Genomic DNA, 25,369 nt, shown 5'->3' with positions numbered 1-25,369 from the left:
TCTTTCTTACATAAAAACTCAAAATACGAAGAAAACAGTATTAAAAATATACATCTGTGAAAAATGTTTTTTTATAGCCTGCTACATGTCATAGGGTACTCAATTTCCCTCAAAATTTGCGATTCCAAAGAATACAAAAGTTGCGAGTTTCAAAATTGTGGTCTAAATATGAGCTACAAATGAAAACATCATTAGATGTGACTAAGAGTTAAGAAAGCAATGAAATATTTCTCAAAACACACCGAAACGTATATTTACGAAGAAAATCTTTTTACATAATGTTTCGTTTTTAATAATATATGCATAATTAAAAATGTATTTTTAAAATAATGCCAAACAATGTTAGATTTAGAAGGTGCTCTTAACATGGTCAGCCAGTGGTTAAAATTAAGCCATTTCGGTTCCAGAGCACCTGTACCTTAGACTCATTATCTCGCTGACGAAGTTTATGGGTTCGAATCCCTGTGTGGCCATGGTTGTTTCAGTTTGTTTGTGCTTGTATGCCTTCATTCAATTTCGTCTAATCCTTGTGTTTATTACATTACAGAATCTTGGGAGATATTCGTATAATAAAATTGTTATTTACAGAAATCACAAATGTACAAACCTGCACATTCACATACAACAAGATTGACACTTTTTATTGTATAAAATGCAATGAGTGCCATCATGCTGTGTATTTGTTTCTAACCAGAAGGATCGTCAATACAATTTTCAATCAACCCTAATTAATGAAATCCCAAGCACATATTTGAACCTTCGTTCCAATTTTGGACGGTATGTTGACTAGCTCTTGTTCACATTTCACAAACTAATCGTGGCATTAAAAAAGCCCACAAATATTTTATGTACTGTGCACGTGGTAATTCATATATAGTAGATGGAAAATGTTAGAAAAATGGTAGGTGTGTTGAAATGTACCTGTAAAGCGTTTTCAGAGTTTGAATATGTTGAACAGAGTGCAGAGCCAACAGTATCTATAGTATATTCTTGAAGTCTTTGTAAATGTGTGGGAAATCAATGCCCATACTCTCTACCAGGCTGTACTACGCAGCAATGCTGCTAACTTCAAACCCCATATTTAAACCTTTTCCTCTACAGGTGACCATAGACCCTCTGAATGAAGAAGAGGTACCTAATGAATGCTCTCTTGGCACAGCCAATGTAGAGAATAAGATTGTCACAAAGTTCATTGCGTGACTTTTGGTAAATTGATAAGATAGAATTGTTACATCAGGATGAATGGTAAACCTCGCTAAGTAGATCCTGTGGAGATTCATATCGAGTAGCTTCACCTTCGAATATAACTTCTGCGTGGAATCCTGAGTCGTCAGCCCAGTACATAACGGTTTTCAATCGACCATCCGGCAGATGGACATAGTAGCTGCCCCAGGTTTTCTCTCCATCACGTGATTCCCTGTGACCATAGTTGTTACCTTTGCGATCCTTAATACCATATGCGAAGTTGTATTTCGGATAGGCCTGTAACAGAGAAAAATACACATATATATATATAAATCATGTGTTATAAAGCTGGCATTTTCAGAATACTAACCAATATACCAAACTTACGGTTTTTACTCAGCCTTTTCACATTAGAATTTTAATTATGTTTGAGAAAGCAAATTCAACTGCTTTATAAACACTAATGAATTTATTAATCTGTGTGTTTCATGCTTATTCGTTAGGGGGAAACCTGGTCCCTGTTTCGATACCCGGTGGAGGAGGTACATTGCACAGTGGTCCGGATCCCACTACAAACTGCATATCCAGTTCATCTGTGCATAAAGTGGACTTACAATTAACACTTAAACTTAAGGGAAACCTTTACTTGCAACATCTTTATGAATTCTGCTGTGGTCAATTCGTAGCATGATGTGTTCTATTTTCTTGAGCCAACAATAACTTTGGTCTACCACCAACCTAGTTATTTACATACAACCATTTGAAATGGATTAGATACCTGGCTGTAGAACAAGAATCAAAGTCAAAATATAAAATTAAGAATAGCTATTTATTTCAAAATTAAAATAATTTAAAACACACTCACTTTTGCTATTAAGTGTAGCATATTTTACCAGCTAGGTGCAACATACAGCTAAATGTTAAAATGATGAAAAACTCTGGGTAAGAATAGGCATTAAAAAAAAACTTGTATATATTTTAATATGTTAATATGTCGGTTTCATAGTTTGATTTCTTGTCAGTTACACAATTATCTTAAAACAGAACGCCAATATATTTGTCGTATGTTCAATTGCTTATTTCAAATTCCACAATAGTTCTGGTTCACGGTTAGGCTATTAACAAAAAAATGTAATTATCAAATGTATTTTCTTCTTTTTGATGAGTGCTTACTTCCTTGAATAGTTGGGCTTCCCCGATGGCGCAGTGGTACTTTCGTCGCCTTGTAATCAAGGGATCCCGGGTTCGATTCCCGGTGGAGGCGCATAGTTGTTCGGATCCCACTTTAAACTGTAGGTCCAGTCCCATTTAGCCTTACTGTGCATAAAGTGGACTTAAACACCAACTCAATCAATCCTGATATGGCAGTCGTATTTTTAAGCCTGATTGAACTTGTAGTTTAGAATAATTTAAAGATATGGACAATAGCATCATTTCTTAAAAAATAACAGACACTGAACTTGAAAGTTTGTAACGAAGCACCCTATTTAGATCACGTAGCTATTCTTACTATTCTTCTAAGAGTCAAAATGATGATTAGTTAATAAAGGATCATTTCGTTTGTGTCTACATATTATTTGCTTTTGTATATTTTTATTGGTAACTTTTGGTATTAAAAGGATAGAGGAGTGTGTTTAGGAAACAAAACAAGAAACAATTTTTTTAAAAAATTAAGAATATACTAATGTAGTGAATGAATATTTCATTTAAATACTTTGTTCTTGATTTTATTGGACTTTTGGTGTTTTTGAAGTGATTTTCAGTCAAAAAAAGAGGAGACGAAAGTAGTTCTAAGCTGATTTTAAATATAATTTGAAATATTATTTAAACATTTATGTAACAGTACATTTTCTACTTCTTGATATAATGGTAAATATCAGTTTTGTAAATACATGTTCATGGTGCATTAGACGCAGATCAAATTTGATAAATTGCCTGTTGTGTTAATAAAATTATAAAACAATTATACTCAAATACACTATAAACAGAAATGAAATATCAGTATCATATAGTCGAAAACGTTAATAGTAATTTCTAAAAAATAAATCTTTCCAATACTTGTAAGCTTTCTTGATTTTTTTAAAAATTTTTAAGTCATTCCAACTTGGCAAGCACTGAACGTGTACAGTACGTTTACAAGCAACAATTGCACGTGCATAATTGCCCTGGGCAGTGTTGTTTTAGAATTTTAGCAAATGCCCTAAGCAGTTGTATTCAGGCTTTTCCACCTTGTCCAAAGTATTGCAGCAAACATTCTTCTGATGAAAGTAAATGAATGAGAAAACGTAGTACCACAGTATTGTGTAGTTTTTCAGGTTCTGTCCAGGTTTCATGGACCTTAAAATATGACCACCATATTTTAACAAAAATCTTTCTGCAATATCCCGGTTACAAGCGCCCACACTGTCGTGTTAATAGTCAAATATTTGTTAGTGCAGATTTGATAACACGCTTCACTATCAGTCCTATATTATCCTACATTGTTATTTCTTTCCACTGGACTTCATTAAACTACAGCACATATTTATCTGCATTGTGAGCAGTTCTAACTGTGAGACTGCGAAAAGTCACGAATTCTTGTACACAATATGTGATCACACTAGAGACCGGGACTTTATAACATATTTTTTTATTTTGCATTAGATCGAACACTGGGGTGAGATCTTTACATATCTGATGAAAATCAGCCAAAATAGACGAACTGAATAAGGTATACTTTAACATATTTTACCAATTCACGTTTTATACAACATATTTCTTCAATTTCCTAGTAATAAGACATATTTCTGTATAATTTCGTAGTTGTCTTACATATAATCTGTTGTTGTATAATTTATTCTTCGTATAGTGCAACATTGTTAATATTATCGATGACAGGATAAGTGAATTACGAACGAAGAAATGAAAAGCAGATTCCGTCTTTTTTACCAACTAGTACAGAAGAATAATACCACCCTTTTTATCTTGCCCACAATTGACAGCCTTGCAAACATTATTGAGGGAACATTTTCTCTTTCATTGTTGTGCGGGCACGAGAATTGCCGAGCAGGAAGTAAACAAGTTTCAATTGTTCTAATTTCTTTACCTTTTTTGCAAGTTGTGTGAAATCGGGGAAGAATATATGAAGAGATCTTCAGTATTGCAGTATTTGGACACGGCGAAACATCAAAATCTGCCTAAAAAAGTTGTGTTTTTGTATTGATTGTCTAGCTTTACCAGACCTGTAGCGAGTTGCCAATTATGATTTTGTTTAAATTGATTTAAATTTTTTATGACAATTACATACATATTGTACAGTTTTATAGGACATAAAGTCCCGGATCCTAGTGATCACATCAGAAAGGACTCATGGAGTAACCAGATAATTTTCTAAAAATTGGTGACACTCTGTTACATATATAGTAAGGCTATCGTGTGGTATGAGTAGTAAAATGTTTATTCAAGATATATTGCAAATGATCAGAGTGATTTGAACATGGTGTAGAAATTGTTTGGTGTTCTTCTGAACCTGCATGACTTCAGAAGACATAGACCACCGCGTGAAGAAAATATGATAGAATAGGGCATAGCCAGTTTACTTCGAATCTATCATCTCATCTTTGTCCCCCCACCCCCTCCGATGATGTTGTGGTAACGTCGTCGCCGTCTGATAAAAGGGTCCCGGGTTCGATACCCGGTGGAGGCATATCGTTTGGATTCCACTTCAAACAGTACTGATTAGCCTATCTGTGCATGAAATGGTTTCGAAAGCTTCTATCTTTGTGTCTTTTGAACTTACTTGTTTCCGTGCTTTTATTCAAACAAATACATTAGGAGAAGTGTAATCTGTTGTACCCTTATTTATATACACAAATTGTGGTTCCTTTTTCACTCCCTTCTAAATTGAAAAATCCTTATTTCCTGAAACGTTACGACTAATCATCATTTAAAAATTAGTTACAAGTAACAAGGTTGGTACACGAAATAATTTGTGAACTAAACTGTAAATTCTAACTAGGAAACATGAAAACGCAGAGTACATATGGCATCCTTTGTAGATGTAAACGTAACTACTATTAATGTTATTATTTCTTATCAATGCAATAATAATGTATTGCATTGTTATGTTGAACCAAGAAAAGACGTTTCCATAACAATATGTGTTCTTAGTGTCTAGTGGATAAAAATGAAATGCTGAATTAGTTAAAAAGTCATGCTTTCAACTAATGATAAGCAATGCAATATAGATATAGTAAATAGTTTTCAAACTATTTACCTCTTCTAATTTGTACCCATCGTCTTGCAGGGCGTGCTCTTCTTGTATGGGCTCGGGAATGAACTGGATGCTGTTGGAGTTCTGCAGGGTTAAAGCGGCGGCTGACCGCTCATTTCTCCCGTAAACCCCGAAAACATTACTCAGCTCCCTGCTGCGACGACAGGTAACTATTGCCACAAGGGGTAGAATGCATGTGATGAGAACCTGCAAAAGGATAATAATGTTATACATTATTGGAATATTGTTCATATTTGAAGGAGCGGAAAACAAGGATGTGAATTCGGAAAGAAACCCTTTATTGAATGTTTCCAAAGGTATTTCAATAACTTCAGTAAGTTAGAAAAGATTTAACACAATTTGGAAAACTATAGCTCAGCTAAAAACTATAAGTTAACTAATTTTTGTAGAATGTTTGATTTTTAAAAATAATCTCTTCGTAAAACCAACATTACTTGACATCTTGCAAATTAATCCTTAACTCACAGTTATTATTTGAAGGACTAGGGTGTAAAACATGGTAAGTGACATTTTAGTCATTTCTGAGTTCATTAAGAAAAAATGTTATTAGAAGCTATACTGTAGATAAATTGTTTTCTTGTTGTGTTTACCAATTTCACAAGGCTTCACTGAGTCCAATGCAAATTGTATGACATGGCAATTTCACTCGAAAATTGAAGAATGGCACATTTTACTTTGTAACTCAAAAATGACCAAAATGTCACTTACCATGTTTTACAGTCAAGCCCTTCATTTTATAAGAGCTACTGCAACTTTCTACACACACACACACACACAGAGAGAGAGAGAGAGAGTTGGTTGGGTTTGAGTTGGTGTTTTAAGTCCACTTTATGCGCAGTAAGGCTAATCGGGACTGGACCTACAGTTTAAAGTGGAATCCGAACCACTTGTGCCTCCACCGGGTATCGAACCCGGGACCCCTTGATTACAAGGCGAGGACGCTACCACTGCGCCATCTGGGAGGCCCTTGAGAGAGAGAGAGAGAGAGAGAGAGAGAGTCAGTGAGAGAGATTTAGAGAGAGATTTAGATCTAACCGCATAACCTCATACCAAGCAACAAAATAATCATAATGACTTCATGCCATTTCCTCACACTGGGTGAATTATGCGATCTATCGCAAATACTATCATTATAAAAGAATAAACGTAAGGCCAAAAGCCATACTGTATAAAATAGGGTCTATTACAGTAACATGGTCGCAAATATTTTCTGCCTCTACCCTGCACATTATTTTTTTCTAGTGAATCTGGCAACATTGACTTCCGGTTCCGTTTCCATTGAGTTTTTGAACTCTCTCGTGTCGTAAAAAAAACTGCTATTTCTTCAGTGTTTTGCCGTGTTTGAAATGCTGGTAAGTTACTGTGCTTAAATTTTAATATATGTAGAGGTGAAAATGGTAAAATTTAAGTATCCCCGAAACGCATTTCTTCAAATTTGCAGGAGAAATTACTTACCGAATGCAGTTTCTTTAGAATTGTGGAAGTTCGGGGAAGTGTTTTCTCGCATCGTTCATTCAATTTTGCCGGTAAATCATCTCTTTTTCAATATAAATGTGTGACCGATGCACGAAAGCTCTTGCATCCATTTACTTCCAGGTGGATGTAGCCTGTGTGTGATGACGTAATCCCAGTCAATCCCGGTCAGTGTTTCCAAACACGTGTTTTTGTAACTGAAGAAGGTACGTTTCCGCAAATGGTTTGTGGGGCTATGTGTCAATGGTTCGTGGGGCTATGTGTCAATGGTTCGTGGGGCTATGCGAGAATGGTTTGTGGGGCTACGTAGGTATTTTTGGGTGTAATGGGGTGGAAACACTGCATGCCGACTACGGTAGTGAAACTGTGACCGCCATTTAGCGTGTACTGAAGGGAAAAAGAAACGAACAAAACTTACTTCATACGTCGAAAATATAGATTATTTCCGTGAAAAAAACGAAATGGCACCTTCAAGAATCCTAAGGAATGCAGAATACGTAAGTACCAATGTGAAAAAGAAGAAAATAAAGGAATTTCAGACGTTTCGGGGATACTTAACATTTAATGTGATAATTCATTACAGAGCGCCTAAGTGTTAAATAATAAGCCCATAAACTGCGAAAAGGTAAGCCATGGACATCTTTTCCTAGTGGTGATTTGTTTACGTTTCGAACAGTCACGGTGATCGATTCGGATCTAGACTCCGAAAAGAAACTGTAGGAGTGAATCTGAACTAAGACTGATGATGTCGGGAGCCGTTGATCACTTCTGTGACTCGTGCAACTATTGGTGTGGTAACATATCGTGGACTCGTTGGCGAGATTAGAATGCGACTCCCGAATCCGGTTTTTAAATTTGCAATGTCAATGTGAATAGATACAAAATCTTCAGGCATGTGTTGTAAAACTATTATGAAATGTAAATAATAATAATAATAATAATCGTTTATTTTTTTTTACTGTGTTGAGCACAGTATGAAACCTAATACAGCACTAAGTCAAATACAAAAGTACTAAGTTACACGAATAAAATACGTAAGCTGTAGAATAACATAACATAACAAGTTAGCATATTTACACTTCAAGTTACAGTTTTCAACGAGATCTATTATATCTCTGATACTAATTATTGTTTATTGTTATATAATATTGTGCAATTAACTGTGTATTGTTCTAATAATAATAATAATCATATTTATTGAAGTGATGATAACGATTAAACAACCAGGTATATCACTATGTCAAAATTGGTTATACAAAATTAAAAAATTGAATACATAATTATAAAATAAAACAGTGGATCTTACAATACATCAACATAAATTGAAATTGTAGGTTTCAACAAGATCAGCTACTAAACCTCTTGCCTTGTTTAGGCATGTGAGAATTGAGATATACCTATGGGAATATCTGGGAATTTTATAAGCTATATTATTCAAGAAGTATTCACTGTCAACTTGGAAATTTAATATCTTCTCTACAAAATTTATCCTTTTCATTTTTCTTCTTTCTTCTAAGGAAGACAGATTCAACTGTGATAACCATATAATAATATATAATAATAATAATTAAAAATTATATTTAATAATTTCACTAATCCTAAAAATGCTTTCTTTGCTTTCCCTGGAGCTGAATTCGATCACGATTTCTAAAGGATATCGAGATGAGGCGATATCGTTCTCAATGGATAAGAGAGAACCTGACAACCTTGGCAAATGGACAAGTGACGAACTTAGCTTTACTATGCTCCGCAATTTATAGTAACCCTATAGCGCTACAGCCCAATATTGGGCCCTGGCTTACCTACCGACTGCTGGCCTCCCTCCCAAGCGTGCCACCAGGGGGGCGTGGAAATCTGCAGCCAGACTAGGGGGACGGGTGGTCGACCCGAAAAAAAATACACCATAATAAACGTGTTTTGTTGCTATGAACGGAGTTTTAATGCACTTTCTACTCTTTTAGATTATTTCAGTTAAACCGGTCAACTTATCCCCCCTTAGTCCGGATTAACGAGGTTTTACTGTAATGATTGCAATTTCACAAAATTTTACTAACAACTCCAACTTATAATCAAAGGGCCCTGAGTTCGTTTCCAAATGGAGGTGCTGTGTACAGGGGTTCAGATTCCATTTTGAGTGCCTAGTCACGATTAGTTTATCTGACCACAAATCAGACCTAACGTGAAGCCTCGTAATCGTATTTATGTGAATAATAATAATAAGATCGTCTTTATTGTGGCGGGCGTGTTTCGGTCTTTAGGGCCGTTCTTACAACAATGTGCTATGTAGTATGTGAGCCTATTTTTAATGTCTATTAAAGTCTGCTCTTATATATACACAGCATAGGTATTCTGTGCCCCTCCAAGCAAATATTCTAGATCCCCTTGTGATAACGTGTATATGAGTTCTTGCAAAAGTAGCTAGAATTGCGATAAATGTTTAAAAAAAAAATAGAATTGAATCTATTCCTGTTGCGAATGGGTCTCACCGCATTAAGTTCCGCCCCGCCCTTCATCTGTGTGACGTCCGGATGTTGTTAGGTTGGTTGGTTGAGTTGGTGTTTTAGGTCCACTTTATGCACAGTAAGGTTAATCGGGACTGGGCCTACAGTTTAAAGTGGGATCTGAACCATTATTTGCCTCCACCGGGTATCGAACCCGGAACCCCTTGTTTACAAGGGGACGACGCTACCACTACACTATCTGGGAGGCCCTGACATGTTATGTTTATGGCTCTTAAGATAAATAATATATTTTTGGTCAAGCCCACAAAATTTCAGTGTATTTATGCTAAGAAACTTAAGCATAACATGCCTAACCTAACAACGAAAGCAATCAGCTTACATTAGACAGGCGAATGGCGGATCGGAGCGATATGTGAGAGCCGTTGCGGTATGAGGTAGGTTCAGTGTATACCCCGTTCCAGTTAACTGTGGACCAGGGCCGCGCATAGCGGGAAAGGAGGAGGAGGGAAACCGAGTGGTGAAAGCGCAGCGTTGCCAACCGTAGATCCAGACCTTAGTCCGTATAAATGCACGGCTTGTCAAAATTTGCACTTGCTGCTTCATCCCTAATATTTCCCTAAGAAATTCTTAAACCAAGCGTATGGAACTGGAGACAAAAATACGGTCCGTTTGCCATGTGCGTTCGGTATTATCCTTTTCAAAAGTTTGCAACGCTGCATAGCGAAGGAGGAAAACGGGTAACTCCCGTTATTTTATAAATTAGCCTGCTTGGAGGCTCAGGTGGCAGCCCCATCACCAAGATCGGGTGCTGTGGGCCAATAACCCGCACACTTTAAATCACACTATTAAAGAAACATCAACAAGAGGAAGCCGAACTGATTCTAAGACGACGACATTTGGCCTGAAAAGGACAACGAGAATTGGAATATGGAATGTTAGAACCCTGCGGGAGAGTGGAAAACTACGGCAGGCAGTGGCCTGCATGAAGAGCTATTGTCTGAGCATCCTAGGTATAAGTGAAGTCAGATGGCCAGAGTTTGGAGAGGTAAATACCCATGAAGGAGTTACATTCATATATTCTGGAAGACCTGAGGGTGAAGGTGTGAGCCGTGATGGTGTGGGTATATTGATGGACAAGGAAGCAAAAAGGAGCCTTATTCAATGGTATTTAGTGTCTGCGAGGATAATTGTGGCACATTTCAAAACCAATATCAGAAACATCGTTATGATCCAGTGTTATGCACCCACAGAAGTAGCAGAGCCTGAAGAGAAACAAGAGTTTTATAGACAGCTCAATGAAACAATAAAGAAGCAAAAAAGGAAGGATATCATAATAATTGGAGGAGATTTAAACGCAAAGCTTGGGCATGACAACGAAGGCCTTGAGCATGTGATGGGTAAACATGGTTTAGGAGAGCGAAATGAGAATGGACAACTTTTTGTGGACTTTTGTGCTAGCCATGAATTAGTTATTGGTGGTACTATATTTCCTCACAAGAAATGCCATAAGGTAACGTGGGTATCACCAGACCATAGAACAGAAAACCAGATAGACCACGAGGCAATTGGACGGAGGTGGCGACGTTCGCTACAGGATGTAAGAAACAAGAGAGGTGCAGACATTGGGAGTGATCATCATTTGGTAGTGGCTAACTTTAAAATGAAAATTCAAGCTCAGAAGAAGAGAATGGAACAGACAAGGAAGCGGTATGATGTTAGTAAATTGAAGGATAAGAATCTCCAGGAAACCTTCAGGATTGAACTGAGAAATCGGTTCCAAGTATTGACCGATGAAAGTGAGCAGAATGAAACAATTGAAAGAGAATGGACAAAAATTCGATCTGCCTTCACAGAAGTAAGTGAAAAGGTTCTGGGCTTCAAGGATAGGAGGAAAAAAGATTGGATGTCTCTGCAGACCTGGGAAAGAATTAATGAGCGAAAAGTAATTAAGGAGGCAATGAACTCAAGCAGGACAAGGGCAAGGAAGGCAGAATTGCAAACAAAGTATACAGAGAAGGATCGAGAAGTAAAGAGTAGTGTTCGTAGGGATCAAAGAAATTGGGTAGACAATCTGTCTCAGCAGGCGGAGGAAGCAGCAAAAAAGAGGAATCTTAAAGAACTATACAACATCACAAAAGTTCTGTCAAGGAAACAGATGCAGAGAAATCGACCAGTGAGAAGTAAAGATGGTACCCTCCTTACGAATACCGAGGACCAACTGAAACGTTGGAAGGAGCACTTCTCTGCAACCCTTAATCGCTCTGTAGATGCTCAGATAGACCAGGGGGAAGAGGAAGATGATAATGATGGTGATGTTGGCCCCAGTATAAGAATTAGGACGGATGTTCCAACAGTAGGAGAGATTAAACAGGCTCTGAGAGAGGTACGTAATTGTAAAGCAGCTGGTGTCGACAACATACCACCGGAAGTGCTGAAAAGTGATATAAACACCACAGCAAATATGTTGCAGCCCTTATTTGAGAAGATATGGATAGAGGGAGTGATGCCTAAGGACTGGAGGAGTGGCCTGTTGGTGAAGCTACCGAAAAAAGGGGATACATCAAAGTGTGACAACTGGAGAGGTATATCACTTCTGTCCATTCCGAGTAAGATCTTCACTAGAGTTATCCTAAACAGAATTAAGGAGCATGTTAACTCGAGACTCAGAAGAGAACAGGCAGGGTTTCGACCAAATCGCTCCTGTATTGATCAAATTAACACCTTGCGGATAATTTTGGAACAATGTATAGAATGGTCATCTCGTCTCTATACAGTTTTCGTTGACTTCGAGAAAGCATTTGACTCGGTCAACAGAAATGCAATGTGGAAGGAAGTGAAACGATATGGAGTGCCCACAAAAATTCTTGATCTTATCCGAGAAACTTATCGTGATTATACATGTAGAGTTATACATGAAGGCCGTGTATCTGAACCAATAGCTGTGCAGTCTGGAGTGAGGCAAGGTTGTATATTATCACCTACAATGTTCCTGATCGTGATCGATGCAGTGATGCGAAATGTAATAGGAGGGAAAAGACGTGGTATCCAATGGGGATTGAATAACAGACTAGAAGACCTTGATTTTGCAGACGATTTGTGCTTCTTATCTGAAGCACATGGTGATATGCAAACAAAACTAGCAGATCTGATAGAAAGTGCAAAAAAAGCAGGACTTGTGATTAACTCCAAGAAGACCAAGGCACTGAGGATTAACTCCACAAAAACAGACCCGTTTAATATTGGTGAAGAGATTATTGAAAATGTGGATAGCTTTACTTACTTGGGTAGTGTGGTGGCAAAAGACGGAGGGGCAGCACAGGATGTTTCTCAACGAATCCAAAAAGCAAATGGCACCTTTGTGAGGCTCTATCCAGTATGGAAAAACAAGAAGATATCTATGAAGACCAAACTTCGTATTTTTCGAAGTAATGTTAAGTCTGTACTGTTGTATGGGTCTGAGACATGGAAAGTAACAAAAACGATTACCTCTAAATTACAGACCTTCATCAATCGCTGCCTGAGAAAAATTTTGAATATCTTTTGGCCAGAAATGATTCAAAACCAAGAACTTTGGAGAAAATCTGGAGAAACCGAGGTGTCCATACAAATAAAGCGGCGAAAATGGAATTGGATAGGGCATACGTTGAGGAAGGAAAATGAGGCTGTCGAGAGAGAGGCACTAGACTGGAACCCGCAGGGAAGAAGGAAAAGAGGGAGGCCTAGACAGACGTGGCGAAGATCTGTTCACGCTGAGGCCTTGGAGGAAGGAAAGAGCTGGAATGCAGTGAAGAGAATTGCCGTCAGTAGGACCAGGTGGAGATGCTTTGTTGATGCCCTATGTTCCACAGGGAACAACAGGAATTAAGTCAGTCATAGCGAAGGAGGAAAACGGGTAACTCCCGTCGCCCATTACACAATCCCGTTTCTCTCACTGTTCATTGGTGGAGCCGTCTCGCGTCACTACTTGCGCAGAGACTTGTTCTCGTTCGCCTGGTCTACAGTTATCTGGTACAGGGTTTAGCTGAGAGGTTTAGTTGCACACTTTCAAAGGAAATCTAAAAGAAAAAAAGTTTCATTTGCAACAAGTCAGTAAACCAGTACCGACGATTGGGTGTCAAATCTGGGGAGGCTGGGGGCCATAGTGCGGGGGCAAAAGTGGCAAAAATTGGTAGGGCAAGTGCCCCCTCGCCCATCTCCCCCAATCGCCGCCATCACATAGCACCAACAAGAAATTAGTACCAGGTGGTTATAATTAAAGTGACGGTGTTCAGAGTGGTACCGCACGGGCTGTAATGAGAGTAGCTGCCTGAAACTTCGTAGATATGCTAATGAAGCAATGCGCTCGCGAATTATGCAAGAAAAAATATAGTTCCAATTCTCGCCACCAGGGTAAACAATGGCGCTGTAAGCAGTCAAAACGTGGAATTTTCCGTAACTCTGACGTCAAAGTCGGTGACATTGCCTAACCATTGTGTGAGCTCCCTGGTTGTGGTGGGTGACGCTTGTTGCTTTTTCCTTTAGTAATGTTCATGTAATTCGAATAGTGAACTTGTAGCGATATTTTATTACAAAGAGTATTGTTTTCTGCGATTTATAGTGTTTTTCCTGTAACTATACCAAGTTTTGACTGCTTACAGCGCCATTGTTTACCCTGGTGGCGAGAATTGGAACTATCTTTTTTCTTGCATAATTCGCGAGCGCATTGCTTCATTAGCATATCTACGAAGTTTCAGACTGCTACTATAATTACACCCCGTGCTGTACCACTCTGAACACCGTCACTTTAATTATAACCACCTGGTATATAGTTTCCCTTCTAGTCGTACACCTCTGCTAATAAGAAAATTGTGATCACCGTAATGTGCAATCTTTCTCTGTCCTTTCACATGTAAAAGTATTCGGACGAAGAAAGTATTTAGCTTTCTTTTTTTTTTATACCAAAGAATGTGTCATAATGGTACTACAGGGTGGCTCAATAAGTCACTTAACACCCCCAGTACAAGGCCACTGCAGCATGGAACGTGAAAATGGCGATGACCAATCGTTGCCTGGCCAAGGGGGAACCACATTGACGTCACCCGCATGGTCGGCAGCCATCTTGATGTCCGCCATCTTGAAATCAACTTCAGAAATTTAAATGGGAAGGGGGTGATATGAAATATCAAAATGGGCTAGAATTTCACTAGGAAAACAACTGTGACATTTGTTTTCACCTAACTTTATTTGTTGCAAAGTTAATAATACCACAAAGTTATGGCTCAATAAGTCACTTAACACCCTTAGTACAAGGCCACTGCGGCATGGAACGTGAAAATGGTGATGACCAATCATTGCCTGGCCAAGGGGGAACCACATTGACGTCACCCGCATGGTCGGCAGCCATCTTGATGTCCGCCATCTTGAAATCAACTTCAGAAATTTAAAAAGGAAGGGTGTCGTGCGACATTTCAAAATGGGCTAGAATTTCACCAGGAAAACAACTGTGACATTTGTTTTCACCTAACTGTAAATTTAAGGGCGATTCCCTCATGGGAGAGTGACACGTCCTTTTTGCTTAAATGTTTATTGTTCAAATAGTCGTTAGTATGTGATTATGTGGTATTTAATGTTTAGACCAATCACTGAAAATGTCAGGATATTGACTTACCGGTATGTACATATCTTGTAGTATTGGTTGACATGGGAATTACGATTGTGTTTTGTCTTTACATAAAAATTTAAAAGAGTGATGATGTGAATTGATCTTGTCAAGAGTAGCACATTTCCTTTTTCACTGATCTGAACGAAAATGCCACTAACACGTGAGGAACGGATTGACATCATATTGATGTCAGGGGAGAGAAGTACGCGTGACATTGCCGCAGAATTCAATAAGCGAAATCCTGCAAGACAACCCGTGTCACATGTGGCCTTCAGCCAGTTGCTGGCAAAGTTTCAAAATACTGGATCTGTGGACGACAAGCCTCAACATGGACGTCCGAAAACAGCCACGGATGAGCGTACTGCTGTAGCGGTGTTGGCATCATTTGCAAAGTCCCCAACCCGTAGCACACGGAGACTGGCGCTGGAAAGCGGTGTTAGCAGGGGTTCAATTCAAAGGATTGTACGTGACCACCACTGGCATGCGTATAAGATACAGCTGCAGCAGCACCTTAGTGAGGACGATTCAGACAGGCGTTTGCAGTTTTGTGAGTGGGCTATAGCACAACTGCAACGTGACCCTACCGTCGGTAGCAAGATTCTGTTCAACTTCAGAGTTCCCTCTAGATCGATCCGAAACACTGAATTGTTCCACAACTCTATTTTGATATGTCGCACGACCCCCCCTTCCCATTTAAATTTCTGAAGTTGATTTCAAGATGGCAGACATCAAGATGGCTGCCGACCATGCGGGTGACGTCAATGTGGTTCCCCTTGGCCAGGCAACGATTGGTCATCGCTATTTTCACGTTCCATGCCGCAGTGGCCTTGTACTGAGGGTGTTAAGTGACTTATTGAGTCACCCTGTAATATTGTTAGAAATGTTAGATATATTTTTTTTTGGTGCAAGCACAGGAGTGCACATGAGGGGTAGAGCCCAGCACATATATTTCTGCCGTGCGATGCGCGACACAACTCAAGAAGCAGTGTTGCTAATGGAGCAGATAGAAAAATCACTGGAGTGCGCCAATGCACAGCTGTTACGTACAACAAGAAAATTAGAGAATTTAGGTCTATCTAACTTGGAGTTTTAAACGTCATGCATTATACCAGGACTAGGATTATTAATATGTACTAACAAGTGGCTTTGTATGTAGCTACATAGCCTTGTATGAAAAGATTCTCTCGGGCTATCGACCAGGTGAGTTGTGGACAAGATTCCAAGCGTTCGAGAGCTAACGTCACTCTCATCTTCAGGGTAGATGTGCCGTTAGCTCTCGAAAGCTTGGAATCTTGTCCACAACTCGCCTGGTCGATAGCCAGAGAGAATCTTTTCTTCATTCTTCGCCAGGAATGTTTCAAGACTTACTTCATGGCCTCGTATTGTACTACATTTGTTCGAGTTGGTTATTTTGTACCAATATTGATATTCAAATGTCTATTTTCATTATTTAAGTATTAGTAATATAGTCACAGTGATATGAAAACATGTGCTAAAGTGATAACGAATACTTTAGAGACTAGTATGTTAAAATGGATCTTCATGTATCTAGCTTAATATTTTCTGTGAAAAATGAACATGAAGTTACGACAATTAGACTAACAGTGTACAGATAGGCAATGGAAACTCCTTGTCCTGCCGGGTTAATTACTCACACACCAACACTTCAGTCGCTTTTCACTTGGATGGGGTGTGGTAAGTTGGTATTTAAGAGGGTGCAAAGGCTAATTTAGAACAAAAATGACCATGGATAGGGGCATCTGTGAAAAAAAACTTTAGGGATGGTTGTTTTTGTTGCAATTTTTGAGGAGTCTTAGGGGTGTCAAGGGTGTGTGGATATACTGCACTGCTTATATATATATATATATATATATATATATATATATATATATATATATATATATATATATATATGTATGTATGTATGTATGTGTTGGCCAAATTATTGGACTCATTTGCTGAAAAAATGAAACACAGATAAACTCACTTCATGTAGAGAATTTTGAGAGATTTATTGTTTTGCGATACACATTAAAATATGTTTTAAATTTTATATTTTTAATCCTTTTAAGATTTAATAGTCCTTTATGATTAGTGGTTTACGTTGCTCTTATTTTTTGTTGTTTTTTTATTTTTATTAGTAGTGTGAGTTGGTATAGGGGTATGGGGGGAGGTTAATTATTTTATTGGACTAGAAGTAATATCTTATTCTTTAGTTTTACTTATGCATTGTTATACACATTGCAAGTACTGTTAACACTTCGTATGACCACCTTTGGCCTTTACCTTTGACTCTTTTCGAGCCCATTTTAATCACTGCTTGTGTACAATTCCTTTATCACTCTTGTTTCCAAACTACAAACCACGTGGTTTATGAAATTACATGTTGCTCCGGAGATACAAATAAAGAACACTACACTCTTACAACAATCAGAATTTATATTATTTCCTTATAACCAAACACATAGTATAAATAACACGGTAAACAATGTACGTGTTGTTCCAGGCATTGTTGCGAATGTGCAAAGAATCGTGTTGTCACCTATTCTTGGAACACAGTAAAAGAAAGGATTGTGGGAAACAAGATTACATCGAAGCAGACAAACAGTTTAATTCCATAAAAAATTCTAACAATCGTCAAATATATTTAGTAAGAACCAGTACCGGATCTACAAATCTTGGGCCCCCCGCAAAATATTACCAAAGGCCCACACTACCTACCTACTTTCACACCACACACACACACACACACACACACCATCACACACATTATATATATATATATATATATATATATATATATATATATATATATATATATTATGTGTGTATGTAACTCTTGATCTCATGTTGACGAAGTCACATACAAGAGCCTACAGGGTTATTCAAAAGTCCCTTAACACTCCCTATAAGGAGTAAAGGAATTAGGCTTGGTACATGATAGAAACAGGCTAGGCTTAGGGGGAACCACATTGGTATGTTCCAAGCGGATGGCTGTCATATTGTTGGCCGCCATATTAAATTCAACTCAAAACTTCTAAATGGGAAGGGGTGATGTGCATTGGAGGGGGGGGGGGGTTGGACCTAATTAATGCACTTGAGTTAAACTTTGAAAATTTGTAATATGTAATTATACAACATAATTCTTTACATGTAACTTTTGTCTGAGAATTTCATTATCATATTCCGTTTATAATACTTATTCCTACCATCCTTTATAGGAGTTTAATATCTTCACACATACAGTATTTACATAAAAAAGGAAGGCCCAAGATAAAATTTTCATCCAGGCGAGGTCGACTTTTGACACCCCAACTGTCCACCCTGTCACACCCCTCCACAACTTTCTACCCTGGTGCCTGGTCTCACTACTTTCCACCTTCGGCTAACACAAAACATAAACGGCTATAAATAATAGCCGTGTGTTTTCAATGCCTTAACTTCAAAGAACGCGTATATTATAGGTTGATATGAAAATAACAGTAGCCTCTTAGTTTAAATTGCTACATGATTTTGCAATACACATTGGTCATTGAGAAGTAACTTCAATCAATTTTTTCTACACAAATCCAAATCTTTATAAAACAAATATCAACATTTATGTAATCAGAAATAAGGATTTGGCTCTACTATATTGGGACCGTCGAGGGTGGTGCACCGGCCATTCGCTTGGGTCGTCCGGCCCTTAATCCGCTCCTCCACACACACACATACACGTATTGTTTTAAACGTTGGTTAAGCACTGGTATAAATATGTAATACTGCAACTTTCAGCCACATCAATGCAGTATGAAGTAGCACACACATGTTTACAGGTACAAGTAAAAAAAAAAAGAAATACTAATCCTGATTATATAAAACAGTGGCATATTGAACACAGAATATTTTCAACTTCAGCTTGACTTTTCCGAAGGCAAACAAAAGTGTCTATTTTGCGATGGACTAGTTCATTCAAGAGCTTGAAGACTATAGCATTCCCATGCTTCTTCCTCTATTCTCGCAAACATTCATTCATAATATACCATGCGTTTTCCTGAATTCATTGTCGGTTTGGAAAAGGAAATACTGAAATAGTAAACGCACAAGCACAAGAAAGACACTCTCACTGGGTGATAGTCCCACATTATTGATTCTGCCCATTTCAGAGCAGAATCCTGCGTAATTTCCCACCTGTTGTGTCCCACCTATAGGGGAGCAAACGTGAACTGGGTTTCGGCGCCCGTGTTGGTGTAATATTATATATGACACTGTTTCTCACACCTGCAAAATGATACATTTGTTACAATCATGCAGTCATGGCATTTTCCTGATTAAATATAGGTTGAAGAAACCTTCACCACTGCATTTTCCGTGAAATTCTAGACTCATTTCATTCTAGTCTGATTGCCACGCGGGAGAACCGGGGTGGGTGATCTGAGGTCGAAATTTTTCCGGCTTGTCCCCACATAAAGCGTCTACAGGGCCCACCCAGCCTCAAATCAAATTGTAGCAGGTGGGGGGTAAAGGCGGCCGGAGCGTGGTGCCGGTCACATCAACTCCAAGATGTCAGACATCGAAAATATGTGGGGCCCAACCCACCCCACCCCCATACCCTAATTATGCCTTGGTACGGTGCTATATGCACAGGACACTTTAACTTTACATTTGCCTGTATATATTGTAATTGTTTCTGTACTCCTGAGTAACTATGTTTTTTTTTCTACATACGCTAACCCTCTGCTATGTCAATGGCCGAGGCCCCCCCTAGAGGCTTCCTTGTCTCCGCCTCTCACCCCCCCCCCCACCGCGGGGTTTTGCGGCTTGTAGATCCGGCACTGGTAAGAACACTTTCAAAACAAGGAAATGTGCTTATTTTTTACGATGAGTCCAATAATTTGGCCAATACGTATATTGAGCAACAGCTGATAGCAAAATTGGAGAACTCCCATTTCACCTGAAAGATGACCTATTAACGGCGGATCACGTGTTTACAAAGAAGTTAAATTAGCCAAAAGTAGCAAAAAGTAGCAAAAAATGTATCCAGCCAGCTTGTTAATACTTTAAAGTATACTTTGCTTTAGAATTCGTGGCGGGAAATAGCGGCGTTAACTCAATATAACTTTTGTATTCTTCTGTCAAAAATTAAAACATATTTTATTTCCAATGCGTGTTCTTTTTCTGGGCATTAGCTGGAGGTTTTGAATCTACCTAGCACAATTATAGTGTCCGGGGAAAAGAAATTGCTACGGCAAGTCTTGAATTGCTATTTTGTGACCCGAAAACAAACACAAATAATAGATATAGAGAAGGAATTCTCTGGCAGTTTCTTGCACCATTTATTTATTTAAAGAACTCTTCATGTTTTTTCCGCATACCGAAAAGTAAAAATTTATATTTTTGCGTTTTTTTCTTCTTGCATGCTGGATCACTCTGTGCTGGTTACCTGTGATAACGTTTAAATGTTTATAAATATATAAGTATTAGCCGTTGCTCTTCTGCAAGATAGTTAACGATAAAATACGTTTTTGATGTGTTGTGTATGTTCTGTACAGGTCCCTTTGCAACCGGTACTTTTAACATTTCTCAAGGGGCTTCTTACACCACATTTTGAACTGAGGTAAGAATTTTAGGTAAGGAGATTTACCTCCGTATACAGCAAAGGGTGCAAAATGGTCACACTATTTAAAAAAATTAAATTCATCATCAACGGGGAGGATCGGTCAGTGCGTTCTTACTATTTCGTCTATTTTACATAACAAGGATGATGATGAATGATGAGACAAGCACTATGCCTTGCCCGGGACCTCAGGTTTCGTAGCCAACGTTCAATGCTCTCATCCAACCGCCTATTATACAAAGTATTGCCGTACAATACCGACAATATTGTGTAGAGGCAAATAACTTTACAAATTCATGGTCACGGCTCACATAAAAATAAGTCAAGTGCAGTTCTCAGGATTCTGAATACCACAAAGAATCTTCCTAATTGTATCTTTAATGGGAAAGAAACACCGAAAAGGGTAAACAGCACATAAATGGATGACGATACATTAATAATTTCTACTCAAGTAACAGCAACGCCACAATTGGAACATTAAAAAAAAATCAGATAAAATGTGTTGTTTGTACTTTATCTTGAATTTGAATTTAAAATTTTGGGTGCGTCAGCACTAAGGCTATTTTGCACCCGTCACATTATACGGGGTCCAGCCCCTTATCGTTACACATTTCAGAGGGAACCAAATTTATTTACATTATATGTAAAATTCACATTATCAGAAGTATTGGACTAGAAAGTGCTGTCGGCATAAGAAGAGTGTTCTTTTAAGTCTTCTTTGTTGACAAGTGGCTGATCATAATTGAACCTAGTGTTTGGAGTTAGATTCAGGTAATCGAGATGTGTTTTATCGAGAATTCAGAAACCAACAATCTTCTTCCTTCCTTTTGGTGCTCAAATTGGGTGGGGGGGACTTCAGGGGATGCTATCTCCTTAGCTACGAAAACTTACGTAAAGTATCCTCCCATCTTCAGCCCTGTAACCATGTTATACCATGGAATCATCCTCTAATGCTGGAACAAACCCTCACGTCTAACAATTCCCACTTCAAGCGCTGCCTCCTAACAGAACCTCCAACGAATAACTGACTACATGTGCACAAAACTGACAAATCAAAAACATACTAAGTGAAGTACAAACAAAAGTGAAAATGTTATTTAAGAAGAAATAGAAAACAGACTTGATTCAGGAAATGCGTGTTACTTTTCTCTTCATAAACCTATATATTTTCGTATAATATCTAAGAAACTATAAGTTATAATATGCAAAACAGTAATTTTTCTGTAGTATAATATGAACCTGAATCTTGGTCCCTTACATTGAAAGAGGAACATAAATTAAGTGTATTTGAAAATAAAATCCTTAGAAAATATTTGGACCTAAAAGGGATGAGGAGACAGGTAAGTGGAGAAGGTTACATAATTCAGAACTGCATAATATGAATCCATATATGATATTATTAGAACAACAAGAAGACTTAGGGTCGGCAGGCCATGTGTCACGATGGGAGAGAAAAGAAGAGTTTACAGAATTCTTGATGGGAAACCTGATGGTAAGAGACCTGCAGGAAGGCCAAGACAAAGATGGAGGGATAACTTTGAGATAGATCTAAAGGAAATCTGTAAGGATGGAAAAGATTGTATTTACCTTGCCCAGGATAAGGACAGATAGAGGTCTTGTGTTGCTGCAGCCATAAATCTTCGGGTTTACTAATGCTAGAGAGTAGTTTAGTTAGAGATATAAACTCAAAAATTTTCAATGTGGATTCCAAAATGCCCCTCGACTATTCCTGAATATCATCGCATATTCTGTTGTTAAGGGAACTGGCACATTTTGATGTCGAAGCGGTTCATAGGATTTATTAAAACTTTGCCTTACCTGGGATTCAATCCAGGATCTTCTGTATTTTAACAACCTTATATCATATCTTTAATAACTTACCTCAAGTGTAAACGACCTTGTAATTTTCTTGTGGACCACACTACCTTGGTTACGTTGCACAACAGTATGACATCGGATAACAATGGAAAAATACACTATTTAGCGTTTCCATAACACACGCATCCAAGAAATAATAGAAACTACCATACCTGAGGAGCTACCATGTCTACTAGTAGAGCAAGAAGCTTCGAGAAGCTACCGCCGGATGTCAAAGTCTTAGAACCACTGACTTGAAGCGATATATCAAGTCATGATGCTCCAAAAGATGGACGTAGGTCTCACTTCCTCCCAGTGCAGATGCAAAGCTTGTCTCCTATTGGGCGAGGAAGATCTCTAATGAAAGTGAACCCCGAACGAATGAGGAAAGAAAACAAAACAAGCAGAGAAGCGTTAGTTCTGTCATGTACAGGTGCATCGTACTTTCAGCCGTAAGAGATCTCCTCGGGCTAAAGAGGCCGTGCCGAGCGTGGCACGATGGGACACCCAGCGGCAAAGCAACTTGGTTCTTCCTTTCCATCCACTCTTCTCGCCACAATGTTTCCAACTGCGTAAACTTAGCTCTTTTTTCATGGTTTTGTGTACTGACGTATGATATACATCAAGTGACTAGTACCAAGATCTTTTCGAGACTCAGAATAATATTCATGGTGAAGCAGGCAGGGATTGTACTGAGAGAAGTAACAGTCTCGTCTCGTAATTCGATACCGAGACTTTTTAGACGAACCAAACTACAACCTTCGAGACTTGTTCGAGACAAGACGGAGACTTACTTTGCTCCAGACTTAAAATGGATTTACTATGCACTTTACTCAGACTTACGAAAAGGTTACATATTTACTGAAATGGAGAGTTGTATATAACATGCAAAAACTGTCTTTTAGTAAACTTTAATATGCGTTTAAAAGAACCGTATCTATTATTTCGAACCGAGATAGGGACCTGTCATTTGAAACCAAAACGAGAACAAGAACCCTAGTTACCGGTATCTAATATATGCAAACGAGACCGTGGTGACTTCTCCGTAAGGATCTAGAATGTCATTCTACCTTCAAACTTACTACACCATGGAAACGGCATTCTTAAGCCTGCTTCTGGACACATAGCCTGTATATAATCTGGTTATGGCTATAATCTGTTCGTCCACCCCCACCCCTTCTTCGAAAGCAAACAAACACACAAACTATTCCGAGAACGAGAAGGACTTCATCAACACGAGACGAGACCGAGAACGTCACCTGATTTCTCATTCGCGAGATGATATGATACTGCGACAAGTCTCGTCTCGTCGCTCTACCATTCAAAAGCAGGAGACCTTTTCAGGCACTTGGTCTAAAAATTTCCACTGAAATATATTTTACAGACAGATTGTAATTCAAATTATTTCAGTTTCAACTCTATTTGAAACACTGATAAATTACATGGAGGTAAATTGTGCTATTTTAAGTGGAAAATTATGACATAAAGCTTTTAAAATATAGGCACAGCAACTCCCAACGAAAAATTCCAATTACCAATATCGCTCGAAATAGGTATCTTTAGTAGCTTTCATAGTATAATTATCAGCGTTCACCTCTGTGTCTTCATATCCCACGTGTACTTACTGCACTCATTGTAACTAGAATTACCTTTAGTTACAAATTCGTTGTGTTAGTACAAGCATCAACAACTAACTAACTATTGCAACAATTTTAATTTCTTCATCACTTCAAAGGTATATGCTACTGAATGCAAGAGTTGTAGTAACTTTCTTCTCAAAATGAAAATAATAAAAAGAAAAGTACTATCTAGGAGACAATTGGAACATATGCCAACAGGACAACTTAACAAATTGGTTTACGTAATAATTACTGAAAAATTAGTCACGCAAAGTAAAAGTACTGAATAGTGATTTTCATCATTTAGAAAATTTGTCAACTGACGTGTCATTTATAGTATAAAGGCTATTCTAGTACGGAAGTTATTCTACGTACATGTAACCATCAGAAACCAAAGGATGCAAAAAATATAGCTAAATGTTAATATTCTCAGCTCTGTTAAACTTATCACCGAGTTAAAAAATGATATCCACTTTCAATATCCAGCTAAATTTTAGATCTGTGTCAGGCAACACTGTAAACCTTTTTTCCCCTTCCTTGACCTTTATCCTCTCTGAGTGAATATTCAAGAACTTTCTCCTTCAGATCATAAGCCACGATCAAGGTTAATCGAAATTACAATGGGTTTCGAAATGCGGCTCTAGTATCGTCAACCGTATTGTTCCAACTGGGAACATTGCACGCATCCCGTGCTCAGCAAAACCGCGGATACATCAGAAGAGTTGGGTGGATTAACGAAAGGGTTACGCAGTTAGCTTCAAGCCAAACAGATTTTCATTCTCGTGAGACATTCCGAAATCGGGGAAGTTACAAGTTGCAACTCCTGAACATGCGAATTACACAATGGGGAAACTGATAGAACTCTGTTGCAGGGGCTATGCCACTGGATGGGCGAGGGTGGGCTCTAGCCCACCTTAAAATAGTCTCAGCCCACCCGTCTGCCAACCGAAATAGAATTAATACATGGTATATATTATTTAGATAACGCAAAGTAACAAGCTGGTAAATAATTATAGTATAAAGCACACAAAGGGCCTTAACAATTGACTAACATAACTCATTTCAAACATGAAGAACGTTATAGATTCTCCATTGGGTTGACTTCCTTTCATTAACGTGCGAAAAATGATTACGTGCACCAAAACGATCAAATTAAACTTTTAACACATGTAAAAACAATGAGTAAACCTAGAAAAATAGCAAAAAAAATGATTGAATAAATTTGTTCAAAATGGTTATTCCAGAATTATTGTCAGTATTCCG

The 25,369-nt window shown here is 38.3% G+C and overlaps 1 protein-coding gene across 1 annotated transcript; it reads right to left on the bottom strand.

Annotated features, from left to right (window-relative positions):
* Positions 1-1,233: 1,233 nt before the first annotated feature.
* LOC145978920 (cuticle protein 18.6-like) lies at positions 1,234-22,725 on the bottom strand. Its single transcript, XM_083111894.1, has 3 exons — positions 22,661-22,725; positions 5,441-5,644; positions 1,234-1,482 (listed from the first exon to the last, which is right to left on the bottom strand). Exons 1-3 carry the CDS (start codon positions 22,673-22,675, stop codon positions 1,234-1,236), a joined length of 468 nt encoding a protein of 155 aa, XP_082968020.1. The 5' UTR covers positions 22,676-22,725.
* Positions 22,726-25,369: the final 2,644 nt, after the last annotated feature.

Source organism: Lepisma saccharinum, chromosome 25 (assembly GCF_977018435.1).
Source record: "Lepisma saccharinum chromosome 25, izLepSacc3.1, whole genome shotgun sequence".
Taxonomy (NCBI): Eukaryota; Metazoa; Arthropoda; class Insecta; order Zygentoma; family Lepismatidae; genus Lepisma; species Lepisma saccharinum.
This window is presented reverse-complemented; position numbering and strand designations above follow the sequence as displayed.

Excerpts from the sequence above, each read along its gene's own strand:
- LOC145978920 (XM_083111894.1), bottom strand. Across the intron at positions 1,483-5,440 it reads ATGGGTACAAATTAGAAGAG|GCCTATCCGAAATACAACTT; the intron begins GTAAATAGTTTG and ends TCTCTGTTACAG.